This window comes from Pinus tabuliformis, chromosome Q (genome assembly GCF_031772625.1).
Source record: "Pinus tabuliformis cultivar Carrire ecotype Pingquan chromosome Q, CPIR1, whole genome shotgun sequence".
NCBI lineage: Eukaryota > Viridiplantae > Streptophyta > Pinopsida > Pinales > Pinaceae > Pinus > Pinus tabuliformis.
In genome coordinates, this window is record NC_142296.1 from 1,208,535,063 (window position 1) to 1,208,550,206 (window position 15,144).

At 42.0% G+C, this 15,144-nt stretch overlaps 1 protein-coding gene across 1 annotated transcript in view; it reads right to left on the minus strand.

Annotated features, from left to right (window-relative positions):
• Positions 1 to 807: 807 nt before the first annotated feature.
• LOC149224124 (uncharacterized) overlaps positions 808 to 15,144 on the minus strand; it is a 35,778-nt gene continuing 21,441 nt past the window's right edge. Inside the window, exon 3 of the mRNA XM_089383492.1 lies at positions 808 to 837. Coding sequence (XP_089239618.1) covers positions 823 to 837 — 15 coding nt within the window. The 3' untranslated portion in view covers positions 808 to 822. The remainder of the gene's footprint in view (positions 838 to 15,144) is intronic.

Genomic DNA, 15,144 nt, shown 5'->3' on the forward strand with positions numbered 1-15,144 from the left:
GCAGTAGTGCTCAAGAGCAAAATGCATGGATGGATCTACAATTGCAATGACTGTGTGGCAGCTTGCATGAAAGCATAAGACTACGTTTTTGGTGGTTGGTACAGCCCACACCCCCAATCTCTAGACAGAGATGGCAGCGAGTGCACTATCAATCTTTTTTTGTAGCTCTAATGAATTACAATCCTTCTACTCTAATCTAAGCAACTGAAAGCACTTGAACTGTAAACGAATCCTACTCAATCACATACAAGAAATCAAATCAGCAGACTGTAAATTCTAAATGCATGTCAAAACAGAGGAAATAAAGTGCTGCAAGGAAACAAGTAACAATACAAAGAAGAGGAGGTCTATTGATCTCAGGTTGGGCCCTAACCTGAGAGCTATAGCTCCCTTAGAAACTCAGAATTGGATCAAAAGTTGCCTGTCTTTATTGAATAATCATGAGTCTAATGACATGCCAAAACTGGCTTACAAAGAGCAAAAACCGAGCTGTAGCTCGTGCTTAGAAATTGCAACAGTAGTTCAAAAGTTCAAAAAGCTCCTATCAAAGGCTACGGCCTTAATATTTATACAAGATGAGGACCAAGCTGGCTTCCTCAATTAATGGAGCTCGGCTGTCCAACTAAGAGTTAAACTGCTGTAAATTGTTGTCCCTGTAGAACATGTTGGCTGCCTTTAAGCTCGGTGGGGAGAGTTGTTGGAGCTCGGAGTTAGGGTGGAGATCACGAGGGAGGTTATTTAAGGCTGTAGACAACCTCCCTATAAACCTGCAATGCCACCTTTGCTGTCTCCTTGTCTCCTTCTGCGTGGTCTTTGCTCCCTTTAATGCCAAAAAACCTGAAATCATCATGTATTAGCCACATAGATATAATGCCTGCCCTTCTTCCTACAAATAACACGAATATACCAAGAAATGAATGCATAAGTGATAAAAGATGAAGGGTTGAGCAAGGTAAGTAGGCCAAATGAGCCCAATTTGTTACCAAAAATTGGGGCTCATCAATCATACAGGTAGACTTTTAAGAACTTGTGGATAAATTCTTTGAATGCGGCTACCACAATACGGGAAAATATCACTAGCGCATTCTTTAGCCCAAAGGGCATTACTGTATACTAAAAACAGCCCCATTCGGTAGCAAACATTGCCTTGCTCTGATCCTCTGGTGCGATCTTGATCTGATGGTACCTGGAGAATCCATCCGTGAAGGAGTATGCTTCCTGCCCGCCTAGTACCTCATCCATAAAGGGTGTTGGAAATGGATCGTTAACACAAGCATCATTGAGCTTCCGTAGATCTAAGCAGATGTGGATCTCACCCTTCTGTTTCTTCTCCTGCACAACCATAGGACTTACCCAATCAGACTCCTCGACTGGTTCAATTATTCCTGCTGCCAGCATCTTGTCCAGTTCTTCGCGGACCTTGGCTTTGTATTTTGGATTCAGTCGATAGGGTCGTTGTTTCACTGGCTTTGCATCTGGCTTCAAAGTTATTTTCATCATTCCTAAGTCTCCTAAAATCCCTTTCAACTCCGTAATCTTTGTAGGGAATAAATCTCGGTATTCGCGGAGCAATTCGACGACTTTTTCCACCGTGGCATCGTCCCAATAGTCGCGAAGCGTAGCATATTTCAGCTCTTCCTCTGTTCCGATATTTACTTGCTTTGTTTTCAAGGGCGCTGTGATGTCTGGATATTCTACTTCGGGACCGCGCACCTCACGAATCCCTTCGGATTTTGGTATATTGATGTTACGCGGGTCATCCTCATCATCTTCTATTTGTACATTGTAACATGCTAAAGCTTGGCTTAGCTGTCGCGACCAGTCGGACGACACGACTTCTTCTAGTTTCGACGGTGTTCTGAAGATGGCAGCTTTTACCAACTATAATGCGTCATCCACAGTATCCATCCATTGATCTTCAAAGAAAAATGTCGTCAGAAACCCTTCGTGCAGGATATCCCACTCACCAGTGCCATGTCGGAGCTCTGTTTCCATATACCAATTCCTTGGAATGGCATCCAGGGTATGATAAAATAAGTGCACCCATTTTGGCTGAGGCTCCGCACCATAAGCTTTGGTCCATTTGCTTAGGTGTATGTGTGGATTCTCTCGTCCATCATATTTCTCCGTTATTCGGAGTGTTGGCTTCCCAAATCTTATCTGCATCATGCACCTATAGCTTCGCCAATCTTCGAAGATTCCTTCATGGGTACCCCACCATCACTCCGGTGGTACTCTGGTACTGTGCTTTTGAATTCAACCAGGAATTCATCCACTTCTGTCAAGCCATCATACATTGGCAGTTTGCGGTTCTGAGCTTTAACGCAATACAGGGATTACGTCATCATATTACAGTGTAGCATTGGTTTCCCCATTCACGCTGTTTCGCCATCGCTTGTCCTCTTTGTCTGAATCGTTGGTGCATGAGTCGGCATAATCCCACGAGGGTCTCCTCCTCCTTTTTCCTATGTACAACAACCTTGTATATACAATTCAATGCATTGTCCCTTTCATCGTTACGCATAGGTTCTGTGTAGCGTGGTCCTTCTATGGGATCTAGCGGAATGACTACTTGGAGCGACTTCTCAAATATCATCTTCCTCTATTTGAGGTCAATAACCCCATTCATGTTAGTGGCCCAGTCTATCCCTAACAATGCAGGGTACGAGCTACTTTCATCCATGATTTCAATAACTTCGAAATCCGTCCGGGTACTTGCGCCATCAATATCTACTGTAATTCCTTGCAGCCTTCTCGTGGGCAATATCTTCTATTGATTGGCCATCCATAATTGAATAGGCGACCATTGTAGTGTAGGCTTACTGATGCGCTCCCAAGTTTGTTTAGGTAATACATTTGCATCCGAACCTAGGTTTAGAATGACCTGATCCATCTTGTAGTTGCCAATTTACACCGTTAACCACATCTCCCGACCTGTTCGTGACGCATGTCTTCCTAGTTTCTGGACTGTGCGAGGTTCACTCCATCCTACGCACCTATTAATCACTTCCTGTAACACTCTAACTGCCCTGTTGTCGCGAAGCAGTTTTATGCATGTCTCAAAGGAGGTAGTCAACATTGAGGTATCCCTATCCGACTCAGGTCGATCCCTACTACCTTGGGTAGAGACGCCTGTGAAGCTTTCCATAGCTTCCATATTGGTCTCCCATTGACCTTTCCTATGGCTGCACTACTCTGTAATACCATGTTTACCTTGGGTTCGTCGTCACGTGGTTCGGATCTCATCATCTGCACATTTTGCGTTGTTGTAGGAGGCACTGCCTTTTTTTCACGAATCTGTGCTATCAACATGGGGTAATCTAGCAGCTCATTATTGAATTGCTTATAATAAGGACATGACACTCGGGTTGGATTGGTACAATCCCACGTGCAATGTCTTGGTCCCCCATAGTTGTAATAGATTAGCTGCTCACGACCCCTTCCTGGTCCCATTCCACCCTGTCCTCGACCGCGTCCCGGGAACCCACCGCACGCAAATTCCACAGTTGAATCCTAACCTCGCACCTCAGTCTGCATTCTGTAGGCCGGTGTCTAATCCATCAACATTCGATAGCTACGACAATCTCTTTCTTCGTGACCCACCGATCTACAAAAGTTGCAAAAGAGCTGCTGGGGGGTTTGGTTGTATCTTGGCAATAGATGACATTGATCAGTGTTGTGCTTCCCTCCTACCTGACAGATTGCACACTAGAGTGGAGCAATCACGCTTGGTCCTGCCTCTACCTTTGGTCACAAGGGTGTTGGCCCCCCTATTACCACAAAATTCACTGAGACCAGACAGTGATCTTTATTGTGTCCTTGGCTTCTACACTTTATATGCCATACCTCTTCCCAGACATCGTTGCAGTGTCTGGTCTTGTTTTAACTTCTGTATTTCTAAACATAAATTTTGGATCTGTGCTTGGATTTGCTGAACTCCCAACCCTGGGTCCTGTATCGGGGTTTCGTGCAGCCGCATTGCTGCCTCCAATGCTTCTGCTTGGGTTGAGATCTTCTGTTGTGACAAGGCCAACTTCAGATATGGCGTTAGTAATGTGATGAACCAAGCGCAGTGCTGTGCATCTGTCAGGGTCATGTTGGCCTCACGAATAGTGCTTTTAAACCTCTGATCCAAATCCCATGGGGTCTTACCAGGCATCATCATGATCTCTTTGAATCCCACAACCGATTGTACTTCTGACTTAGGCTGGCTAAACTCCTTTTTTAATTCAGTATGGATGTCTGCTATCCCCACTGTTGGGTTGATGCTTGAATACTTCATGTACCATGTTGGTGCATGATGCTGCAGTGCGTTGAGTAAGATGGCTTTCTTGATATTATCATCCGCGACCTGCTGCGTGTTCCATACTGATGTTAGTACAAACCAAAATTGTTCTGGGTCTTCACCTCCTACTCCTTTGAACATTGGTAATTGAATCGCATTTGCCATAGTTACCGTTGTTCATCCTTGATCCTTTTGACTTTTCGACACTCCCTTCTATCGAGTCCCTGCACTTCACACCAGACACCCCTTATGCAGATCCCGGTCCCGGCAACGGAACCATTTGTTGGCTTATAAGGGCCTGACCCAGGTTCGGAAGAGTTATTTAGCCCAACAAATCCCGCAGCTACCGGCCCTTTTGGCAATAGCCCGCGGAGCGCAGACTGAGGTCTCACCCGAGGTAGCAGGGGAGGGTGCTGGAACCAGGTTTCTGCACCCTAGGGATGTCTAGGTGTGGTCTGGAGGTTTCATGCACTGTTTTATAGCTCTGCGTTGCTCGGTCTTCACACAGATCCAGCTTGATTATCTCTTTCTTAGTAGTGTGCTTTTCTATTAGATGTAGTTACCAATTACCAAGGTATTTAAGAAAACATTTAACCAACACAACTGATTCGCGCATTAAAATGAACCCAGATTTACATTCATTTAAACCATAAACAGATTAAATAAACAGATATTATGACAGCTCAGAAGAAACACAAAATTTCAGAAGAAACTTACCTTTATTTCCACTTTATCTTTAGTACATCCAGATTCGCCCTGCGCGCTCAGCTGTAGGGGTCCGCGCACACAGCTGCATACTTTCTAGGCCTCTGTGCACACAGCTGCAGAGCCTCTACCTACTAACCTTATCCCTCGACTCGAACTTACAGACACTTTAAATCTATCTACTTCAAGTACCCATTACATTTCATACTTCCAAGAACTGCCTTTCCCTCATAGAGCCGCGTGTAGGAATTTACAGGGTAAGTTCCACAGAAAGAATACCAAAAGGACACCGCTCACAACCAGATCTCAAATCAATACACCAGTATTTTTGACGTGGTTAAAACCCTCAGAGTGCAAGGAGGGAAACAGTCCACGGCCTGTCCCAACGTGGGTACTACAGGCAATTTATTAATCAAAGAATGAAAATTTACATAAGCTTCTCTCATGCACGGATTACCCGAACAATGACCCTCCATGCGCTTTAAATAGAACTCATGGACCAATCGGGTGTCAAGCCACGGATCAAGTGTCGGTAATACCGAGGTGAGAGTGAACCGTCGGATCACTACATATCGTGACCGTCGGATTGTAAGTTACAAAATGTACAACGGTAAAGAAACACACTTTACCTAACTCTAACCTAACTCTATACTAGACCAAGTTGAACTTAACTATATCCTATGTGTCGGAATATCCTAACATCCCCCCTTAAGAACAACTTGGGATAGGATTGAAGGATTTACAAATATGACACAATAGGAGAAGGAAGGAGGCACTAGAGCCTATCCCCCCTTAGTGACAACTTCCTGAACTCCAAGCATATATCGAAGTTTAGTGAACTTCGCCTCTGTGAGAGCCTTTGTGAAGATGTCTGCAACCTGATCATCTGTTGGACAATATTGCACTTCAAGAACATGGTCATGAATGAGCTTTCTGATGAAGTGCATGTGTAGTTCAATGTGTTTGCTGCGCTGATGTTGGACTGGATCTTTGCATAGCTGAATGGCACTTTGATTATCACACCAAAGTGTGGTTGGATGCTGCTGCTCAAAGCCAAACTCTGATAGGATCTGACGAAGCCACAAGGCTTCCTTACTAGCTTCCACGGCACCACGATACTCTGCTTCTGCTGACGAAAGAGAAATGGCAGCCTGTTTCTTACAAGCCCATGTAATAGGTCCTGAACCAAGAGTGAAGACATAACCGGCAGTAGACTTCCGATCATCAGGGTCACCAGCCCAATCAGAATCAGTGAAACCAACTAACAGAGGAGCTGCTTTGGCACTGTAATGAATCCCAAACTGTATTGTACCTCGAACATAACGAAGTATTCTTTTAGCTGCTTTCCAATGACTTTCACGGGGATTTTGCATAAAACGAGCAACAAGGCCAACAACAAAGGAAAGATCAGGACGAGTATGGGTTAAATACAAGAGTTTTCCGACAAGTTGACGGTATAAGGTAGCATCAACTTCAGGAGAAGTACAAGAGACTGAAAGTTTGACTCCAGACTGAAAGGGAGAAGGGGCTGGCTTACAGTCTTCCATGTGAAAATGACGAAGAATATCACAAGCATACTTGGACTGGGAAAGGAAAATACCCTCTTGGGATTGCAAGACTTGAAGACCGAGAAAATAGTGTAAGTGTCCTAAGTCTGTCATTTCAAATTTCTTTTTAAGGCTGGACTTCACATGGTTTATAAGGTTGGGATCACTACCAGTAAGAATAAGATCATCAACATAAAGAACAAGGATGATAAGAGAGTTGCCCACTTTCTTGGTGTAGACAGTATTGTCAGAATGACACCTAGAAAAGCCAGAATCTAAAAGAAAGCTATCCATTTTGGCATACCAAGCCCGAGGAGCTTGCTTGAGGCCATAAAGGGATTTCTTAAGTCGACAAACAAGGCTGGAGTCTGTTTGTATGAAGCCAATGGGTTGTTCCATATAGATTTCTTCCTGCAAGTCCCCATGCAAGAAGGCAGATTTAACATCCATTTGATGGACTTCCCATTTTAAAGAGGCAGCAAGGGAAAGAACAAGGCGGATAGAGTTCATTTTGGCAACAGGGGAGAAGGTTTCAGTGTAGTCAATGCCTTCGACCTGTGAAAAGCCCTTAGCAACGAGACGAGCTTTATGTTTATCAACTTTCCCATCTGGTCCATACTTGGTTCTGTAAACCCATTTACATCTAACAAGTTTGCGTCCCTTTGGTAGAGGAACAAGATCCCATGTATCATTTGTCATTAATGAATGATATTCTTCATTCATAGCTGCTTCCCAATGTGGATGGCCTGAAGCTTCTGCAAAAGTGTCAGGATCATGATTTACTGGAGCTTGAGCCAGTAAAGAAGAGGCTCTTTCAAACTGAGAACGTGTACGTCGCTGATCTGTAGGATCACCGGCAAGATCACCTGCTGCATCCCGAGTAGCACGGACCCATCTTGGAAGTTGAGGATCCTGAGAAGGTGGGGGAGGATTATCATCCTCGCTTTCATCATCTGAAGAAGAAATGTTTTCAAAAGTAGAAGAGAGAGGAAGAGGTGGCACATCCGCCGGACTAGGCTCGCAGGCCGATTTATTTTCATCAAATTTTACATCTCTTCTAATGATAACATTTTTGGACTTAAAGGGAATAAGTCTATAACCTTTTACATCTTCAGAATATCCAACAAAAGTACATTTCTCACTCTTAGGTTCTAAAGCTTTATGCTTTTCATCTGGAATATGGGCCCATGCTTCACTTCCAAACACACGAAAGTGACTTACATCTGGTTTAATGGAACTCCAAGCTTCTTCTGGAGTGATATTCTCTAGAACCTTAGTAGGAGTGCGATTGATTATATAATTTGCACAATTAATTGCTTCGGCCCAAAAACTAAGACTGAGTCCTTTAGATTGCAGCATACAATTAGCCATTTCCTTTAAGGTGCGATTTTTCCTTTCAGCTACACCATTTTGTTGTGGAGTGTATGGAACAGTATGTTGCATTTGAATTCCATTTTCGGTGCAAAAGTTGATGAATGTGTTTTTAACATATTCTCCACCATTATCAGTTCTTAGCTTAAGAAGTTGATGTCCAGATTGTTTTTCAACAAATGCTTTGAAGGCCAAAAAAGTGGTAAATACTTCGCTTTTGAGTTTTAAGAAGTATACCCAAGTGCGTCTGGAGAAATCATCAATGAAAGTTAAGAAGTACTTGCAGCCAGAGAATGAAGCAACAGGAAGAGGACCACATAAATCACTGTGCACAAGCTGTAAAGGGGCTGAGGCGTGCCAAGAGGCACGTTTGTCAAAACTGTCCCGATGATGTTTTCCGAGTACACATCCGGAACAAACACCATCTCTGCAAGATACCATAGGAAGACCTGTCACCATATTTTCTTTACATAGATGCTGAAGGGAGCGATAGTTTAAGTGACCAAATCGCTCATGCCAAAGTTTGCTCACTTCATCATTATGCGCAACAAATACTGAGGGAAGATTGGATGACCCAAAGTTGTGAAACTTATACAACCTTTTGGAATCATCAGCAAGACCAGTAGCTAGAATCTGTTTAGGATCTTTTAGATCCTTGATTACAACATCATGAGGTGAAAATTCAACAATTTTACCTTCACCTGAATGAGTTATCTGATAGACAGATAGAAGGTTGCAGGATAAGGTTGGAACACATAATACATCATTAAACTGACCATTGTCTAGATGAACAGTTCCAGTCCCTACAACATTAAGAGATCTATCATCACCAATATATATATTTTTGGTGTTACAATCATTTAAAGAAGAAAACATGGCTTGGTTTTTGGCCATGTGACAAGAGGCTCCAGAGTCAATGAGCCACTCATGAGAATGAGAAGAAGAAGAAGATACATTTAATGCATAACCAGACTGAGATGATTGACAATGAGATGCAGAAAGTGCCATTCCGGAAGTTGAAGTTGAAGTAGGCTCCACATGGATGTTATGTTTCTTCATTGCGGCTTCCAAGGCTTCCATCTTCTTAAAGCATTTAGATTCTAAGTGGCCATCTCGATTACAAAAGTTACAATGTCTATCAGTCTTCTTCCATTTGTTTTTATTGGTCTTATCATTTTGCTGAAATGATCTTTCATTTTGAGGCTGAAATGGTTTAGGACCATTCTTTTGAGGATATGACTTCTTAGGATTCTTTGAATTTGGTTGCTGCTGGGCGGCTAACGCTTTCGTGGAAGAGTTTCCAAGATTAAGAAGACCAAGGTGTAAGAGTTTTTCTTGTTCTCTTATTAAGGAATCACAAAAGGAGTCAAAGGAAGGGGGCTTGTAGTCTTGTCCTTGACAAATGAAAGCTTCTCTTGTAGAATGGAAAGTGGAAACAAATACAGAGTAGGCTGGTCCCAACTTAGTAAGGATGGAATAAATAAGGTTACCATCGTCTTTCTTAACTTTAACACCTTCCAGGAGATATCTAAGGTTCTTGAATTTGGACAAGAAATCTTCAATGCAAGAAAAATTATTAGGATCCAAAGTAAGCAGCTCATTTTCAAGTTGATGGGCTCTAATTTCATTTTTAATCCCAAAAACTTTAGCAAGTTTTTCTAATGCTTCATGAGGAGTCTCAAGTTCTGCAATGTGGAATCTAAGATCAGGAGAAATAGACATCCCTATCAAACCACGTGCTTGATCTTGTCTATTTTCCCATTTTGCCGCCTTGTCTTCATCTTTTGGTTTCTTCTCTTGGTCTATGGCTATTCTGAAGAGACCTTTACTTCTAAGTAAATCTTCGATGTAGGCTACCCATTGGAAGTAGTTAGTGCTGTCAAGAATGACTTGGCATGGGCTTTCCATTTTTTTTTTTTTTAAACTGAAGCTGAAGATGCTGAAAGTAGGTGTTCCAATGGATAGATCTCGAAAAAATAGGCGGTTTTAAAAAAAACGGCTCTGAAAAAGGCTTCCGGATGAAGAAGTTATGGCTTTTTGAAAAATAATTGTTGAAGTTGCCGGCAAAGTGCGCGAATGTGCGGGAATGAAAAAAAAATCCGCCCCCACAAAATGGAGACTTGAACCCAAGACCTCTACTCTCTTAAAATAGCTTTGAACCAATTGATCTATACAAAAAATTTGAGAGAGAGAGAGAGAGAGAGAGAGAGGGGGGGGGGGGGGGGCCTCGGTTTGCGTGCTTGCCTTGAGAAAGCTCTTTTTCCCTACAAAACACAAAACACAAAACCCAACACGAATATGCAAAGAAAAACGAACCTTGCGGCTCGAAGTTAGCTTTAGCCAAAAAACTAGAAATTTAAAAAAAAAAATCTCAAAGTTAGCTTTAGCCGAAAAACTAAATATTTTTCTCAATGTTTCTGATTTTCCGAGATCACACTAAGGTGCAGGGAAAAGAGCATACGCATGAGAAAAATCCTTCCTTTCTGTTTCTGATTTGCCCAGATCGCACAGAGTCGCAGGGCAAAGAGCATACGCAGAAATGAAAGTTATAGATCCGGTTAAAAAAAAGGCTAAATAAACTGAGACCGAAATAAGCAGAGAGAAAATAACAGTAAACTGCAAAAAAAACACTGTATACCTCCCGATCTGAAAAATGACGCAGCTAGGGCTACCGGAAACCTTTTCGCGTGAAACGAAAGGGGTTCCTCACTGGAACAGATGCTCCGAACGCAACAGAGCAGTCCTCTCGGCCCGAAAGCAGTCAGAAACAGCAGATCTAGGAAACGACAGCCGCATGCAGTTCTACCGGCTTCAGATTTGGATCACCAACGGACGCGGCCCTCAAATAGCTCTGATACCATGTAGGAATTTACAGGGTAAGTTCCACAGAAAGAATACCAAAAGGACACCGCTCACAACCAGATCTCAAATCAATACACCAGTATTTTTGACGTGGTTAAAACCCTCAGAGTGCAAGGAGGGAAACAGTCCACGGCCTGTCCCAACGTGGGTACTACAGGCAATTTATTAATCAAAGAATGAAAATTTACATAAGCTTCTCTCATGCACGGATTACCCGAACAATGACCCTCCATGCGCTTTAAATAGAACTCATGGACCAATCGGGTGTCAAGCCACGGATCAAGTGTCGGTAATACCGAGGTGAGAGTGAACCGTCGGATCACTACATATCGTGACCGTCGGATTGTAAGTTACAAAATGTACAACGGTAAAGAAACACACTTTACCTAACTCTATACTAGACCAAGTTGAACTTAACTATATCCTATGTGTCGGAATATCCTAACACCGCGCTCTATTTATACCCTTCCTTCACCTGCGACCCCTGCGCAGGCCTACCCTATTTACATTTATTTACATTGTTTTCGGGCGGACTACCCTTTGACTCAACCTATTACAATTCGCGCTCCACATACTTCGGAGTTTTTACAATAATTTAATCCTACTTTTTGGGCTTTCTACCCCAAAACCGTTACGCGGGACCTTTGCTACCCAAAAAATGGTCAATTCTGTGATTATATGCACCTGAAGTGCTCCAATGGCTTTGCAACCTACTCCATTGGATTTAGAAGACCCAAAAACCCCAAAAATGACTTTCCAAGCTCTACAATTGGACTTCCGCTTATCTAGGCTTGACCTCTTCTCCTGGTGGCCCTAGACTTCCTTAAACTTCAACGTAGAAAAATAACGTACAAAAGTGCCTTTCTGCCTCTGCACCCTATTCCATTGTGTTCATAGAATCCAAATCATTTAGGAATGACTCTTTCTGAGCCAAAATTGGTTGAAAACTTCCAAAGTTATGGCCTCTTCAATTTCTCCTAGGAAATCTCCACTAAAACTAGAGAAACTACAGTTAACTCTGCCAAAATTGGAGTAACTGCCGAATTTAGCGGTCCCACAAAAAGATCCACCAACCTAATCCACACTTAATTAATCATTAAGCATGCTTTAATTAATGCTAAACCCACTTAGCGCGTTAATGGCGTGCGATTAGCATAAAATGTTGGCTTGTGGTTTTGCAAGTTGGTCACATGGGAGTGGTTACTATTAGCGGTTTACCTCCAAACACCAGCACATTAAAATTTAAATACAATATGTGCCCATAGGTTGTTCAGTGACAATGCGGTGGTAGAATGCTAAGGGTTAGCACTTGTGCAGGCGAGGTCATGGGTTCGACTCCCTGTCCTGCCATATAAACTTTTGAATGACCTTTGATAGGGCACATGGCGGCCTCCGAGCTTGCCATGTGTCAGCCTCTCATTGGTCCTCACAAATGTTCTTTGACCAATAACATGCTGCCAAGTTTCAACATATGATTGAGCCACCTGTGGGAATATTTTCTGAAATGTTCTTTTTGCTGATTGGGCTATACAGATGCCTAGTCAGCATCCCAGTCACAAATTTTTGCTTGTTTAACAAAACAGACAACAGGCTCTAACTTTCTCATACGAAATCCGTTTTGAGTGAAACACGTTGTGTTGGGATTGTATCGTTGAGATGGATGTTTTCATTCAGGTTTCGATTGATTCCGAGAACTTTGAGTTTTTAGCAAATTTTTGCCCTTAATCCAAATTCCGATCAAAGTCACTGAAGAAATCTTTGTTTTCAGTCATATGGAATGAGGATCCACTATCCAGGTACTAGACACTACCCATCACTGATGTCACCATGCAAGCGATCAGGGTGAAATCCATCTCGAATTTTGAAGCAAGAGCTTCACCTGCTACTCCTCCCAAGGGCTTCTTGCCAAGCCTTCTTGTGCGAGAACTTCATGGCATAGTGTCCTAGCTCATGACAGTGAAAAAAATTAATCTTCAATGTGTCCTTCGTCTTGTTGCCCTAAGAGGAATCTGATTTGGAATGGGATGACTTCGCCTTCCTTTTCTTCGCCTTTCCAGCTAAGGCACAATTCTCCTCATCATCATGCTTGGATGAGGATCCATCTCTAGTTTTCCACCAAATCTCTTCTTGTACCAAGTCAAGCCACAAACGCTCCCACTTTGGTAGCTTCTCCCACCCATTAAATGAATCCTGGTAATTGTGCCAGATCTTTGGAAGGCCTAGAAGTGCTATGTTCATCAGATCATCTTCAACAACTGTAACACTGACACTTCTAAGATCATCCCAGCATTGGGTGAACTTGGTCAAGTACTTTGGTATTGTGTCGCCCTTCTCCATCTTGATTTTTTTGTGCTTTTCCTTTAGTTCCAGCTTCTTGTGGTCATTATTGTTTTGAAATAGGTCTATCTAGGCCTTCCACATTGCAAATGGAGTCTCCTTACCCTGTAGGTTCGAGACATTATGATCTCAAACTCCTTCTAGGATAATCCTTCTTACATTTACAACACTTTTTCTCCACTTTGCAAGATCTTGAGCAGCAGTTGGCTTAGGAATATCTTTGGCTATGAATTCCTTAAGCCTGTTGTCTTCCAATGCTTCTTCCATCCTGTCTTTCCAAGCAATGCAATTTGAAATATCCTCAAGGGCATATTGGAATCTTAGTTCGTAGAATGACTTCCTACTGGCTCTAAAGTATGATACTGCAAATTCGATTTCTAGTGCAAAAGACAAACTCGTATTATCCTCTTCTATAGTGATTTCAGCTCTCATACCATGTATAAATTCCTTGTAGATTCAAATTACTAATTGTAATATGCTAAAACAATAGACTTGAATCTACTCTACTCATAAATGGAAACAATAATTGATCGATGAAATCAGAAAGAATATAAGAGAAAGAATTCAATCACACATAACGCAATGATTTTCTGGGGAAAGCCATGACTAAACACCCCTACTATCTGTATATTGCGTTAATCATAAAATATGAGAATATTGCAATACTTTGCTCAAGCTCAAGCAACCTCTGCATTAGCTTCATCTATCTCACTGTTTCCTAGACAATCCCAAGCCAATACTTAGCCAATTTCTTGCTTGCTCAAGTCCTTATTTTCTTGCATTGTTCCTTAGGGAATTAACCCCTATTTAATTGGGAAATTCCTCAATTATGAATTGCGTAATCCTCATAGGCCTTCCTCTGATTGCATGCACCATCAGTTTAATTTCAATGATTTTACAACTGATAATACATTGTCCCTGAACTCCAATCTCAACTGGGTCTTTCTCTGATCTAACATGCATGAGTTAATTATGAGTGAATCTTCAGTTTACTAGTTGATCACTACAGGCAGCACCACACTGCACTTCAGGCAGCACCACACTGTACTTTAGGCAGCACCACATTGCACTTCAGGCAACACCCCATTGTACTTCAGGCAACATGACACTACACTTTAGGAAACACCCCATTGTACATCAGGAAACACCACACTCGACTATAGGCAGCACGCCACTGGACTGCATGCAACACCCCACTGCTAGACCTCCCACTAATTCCTCCATCAATTGGAACTAGTTTAACTGACTTTAACTCAGTTACAATGAATTAAATAATTACAACTCATAATAAACTCAACTAGTGCTCCTAATTGTAGGAGACACTCTACATAACTCTAGTTAGACTCTCAACTGGAATTAACTAAGCCAACTAAATCAAATTAGCTTAGTTAACTATTACAAGTTGTCATGAGATGTGGAATTACAATTTTATTCCCAATTTAATTCAAAGGAGAAATTAAATTAGGATTTTCTTGTTACATTTTCAACAAAAAATGAGCTCTAAAAGCCTATATTATATATATTTACCCCCACAGGAATAGGGTTACGGTTTTTGATGCTCATGCCTAAAATCAAGGAGAAAGTGACACTTGCCATAGATAAAAAATAAAATTTGTGCCACATGATCAAAGAGGAATGTGCACTCCCTATTTTCTAGGGATGCACAATTGGCTTGTTCCGAAAGAATGTGTAGTCCACTAGTAGAAAGGACTGTGAAATTCCTAGTGATAAGGGATTGCACAATTTACTTCCTCAATGGGTTGCAAAGTTTTAACTCATAGAGGAGGATTGCACATTTCACTTGTTCAATGGTTGTTTGTCTCATAGGATTGCACAATTTTTCTCCTCAAGGAGTTCCATAGTTTCTAGTGGCATAGGATTGCGTAGTTCCTAGAGGCAAGACCAGCAATCAGTGCTAGTTTAGGATAGTAGTTAATTTGTGATTGAAAAGGATATTACTTGTCATCATAAGTTGTGCAACTATCATTAACAAGTCTTAGTAGTCATCGAGAAAACTTATTTAAATCATGACACAAG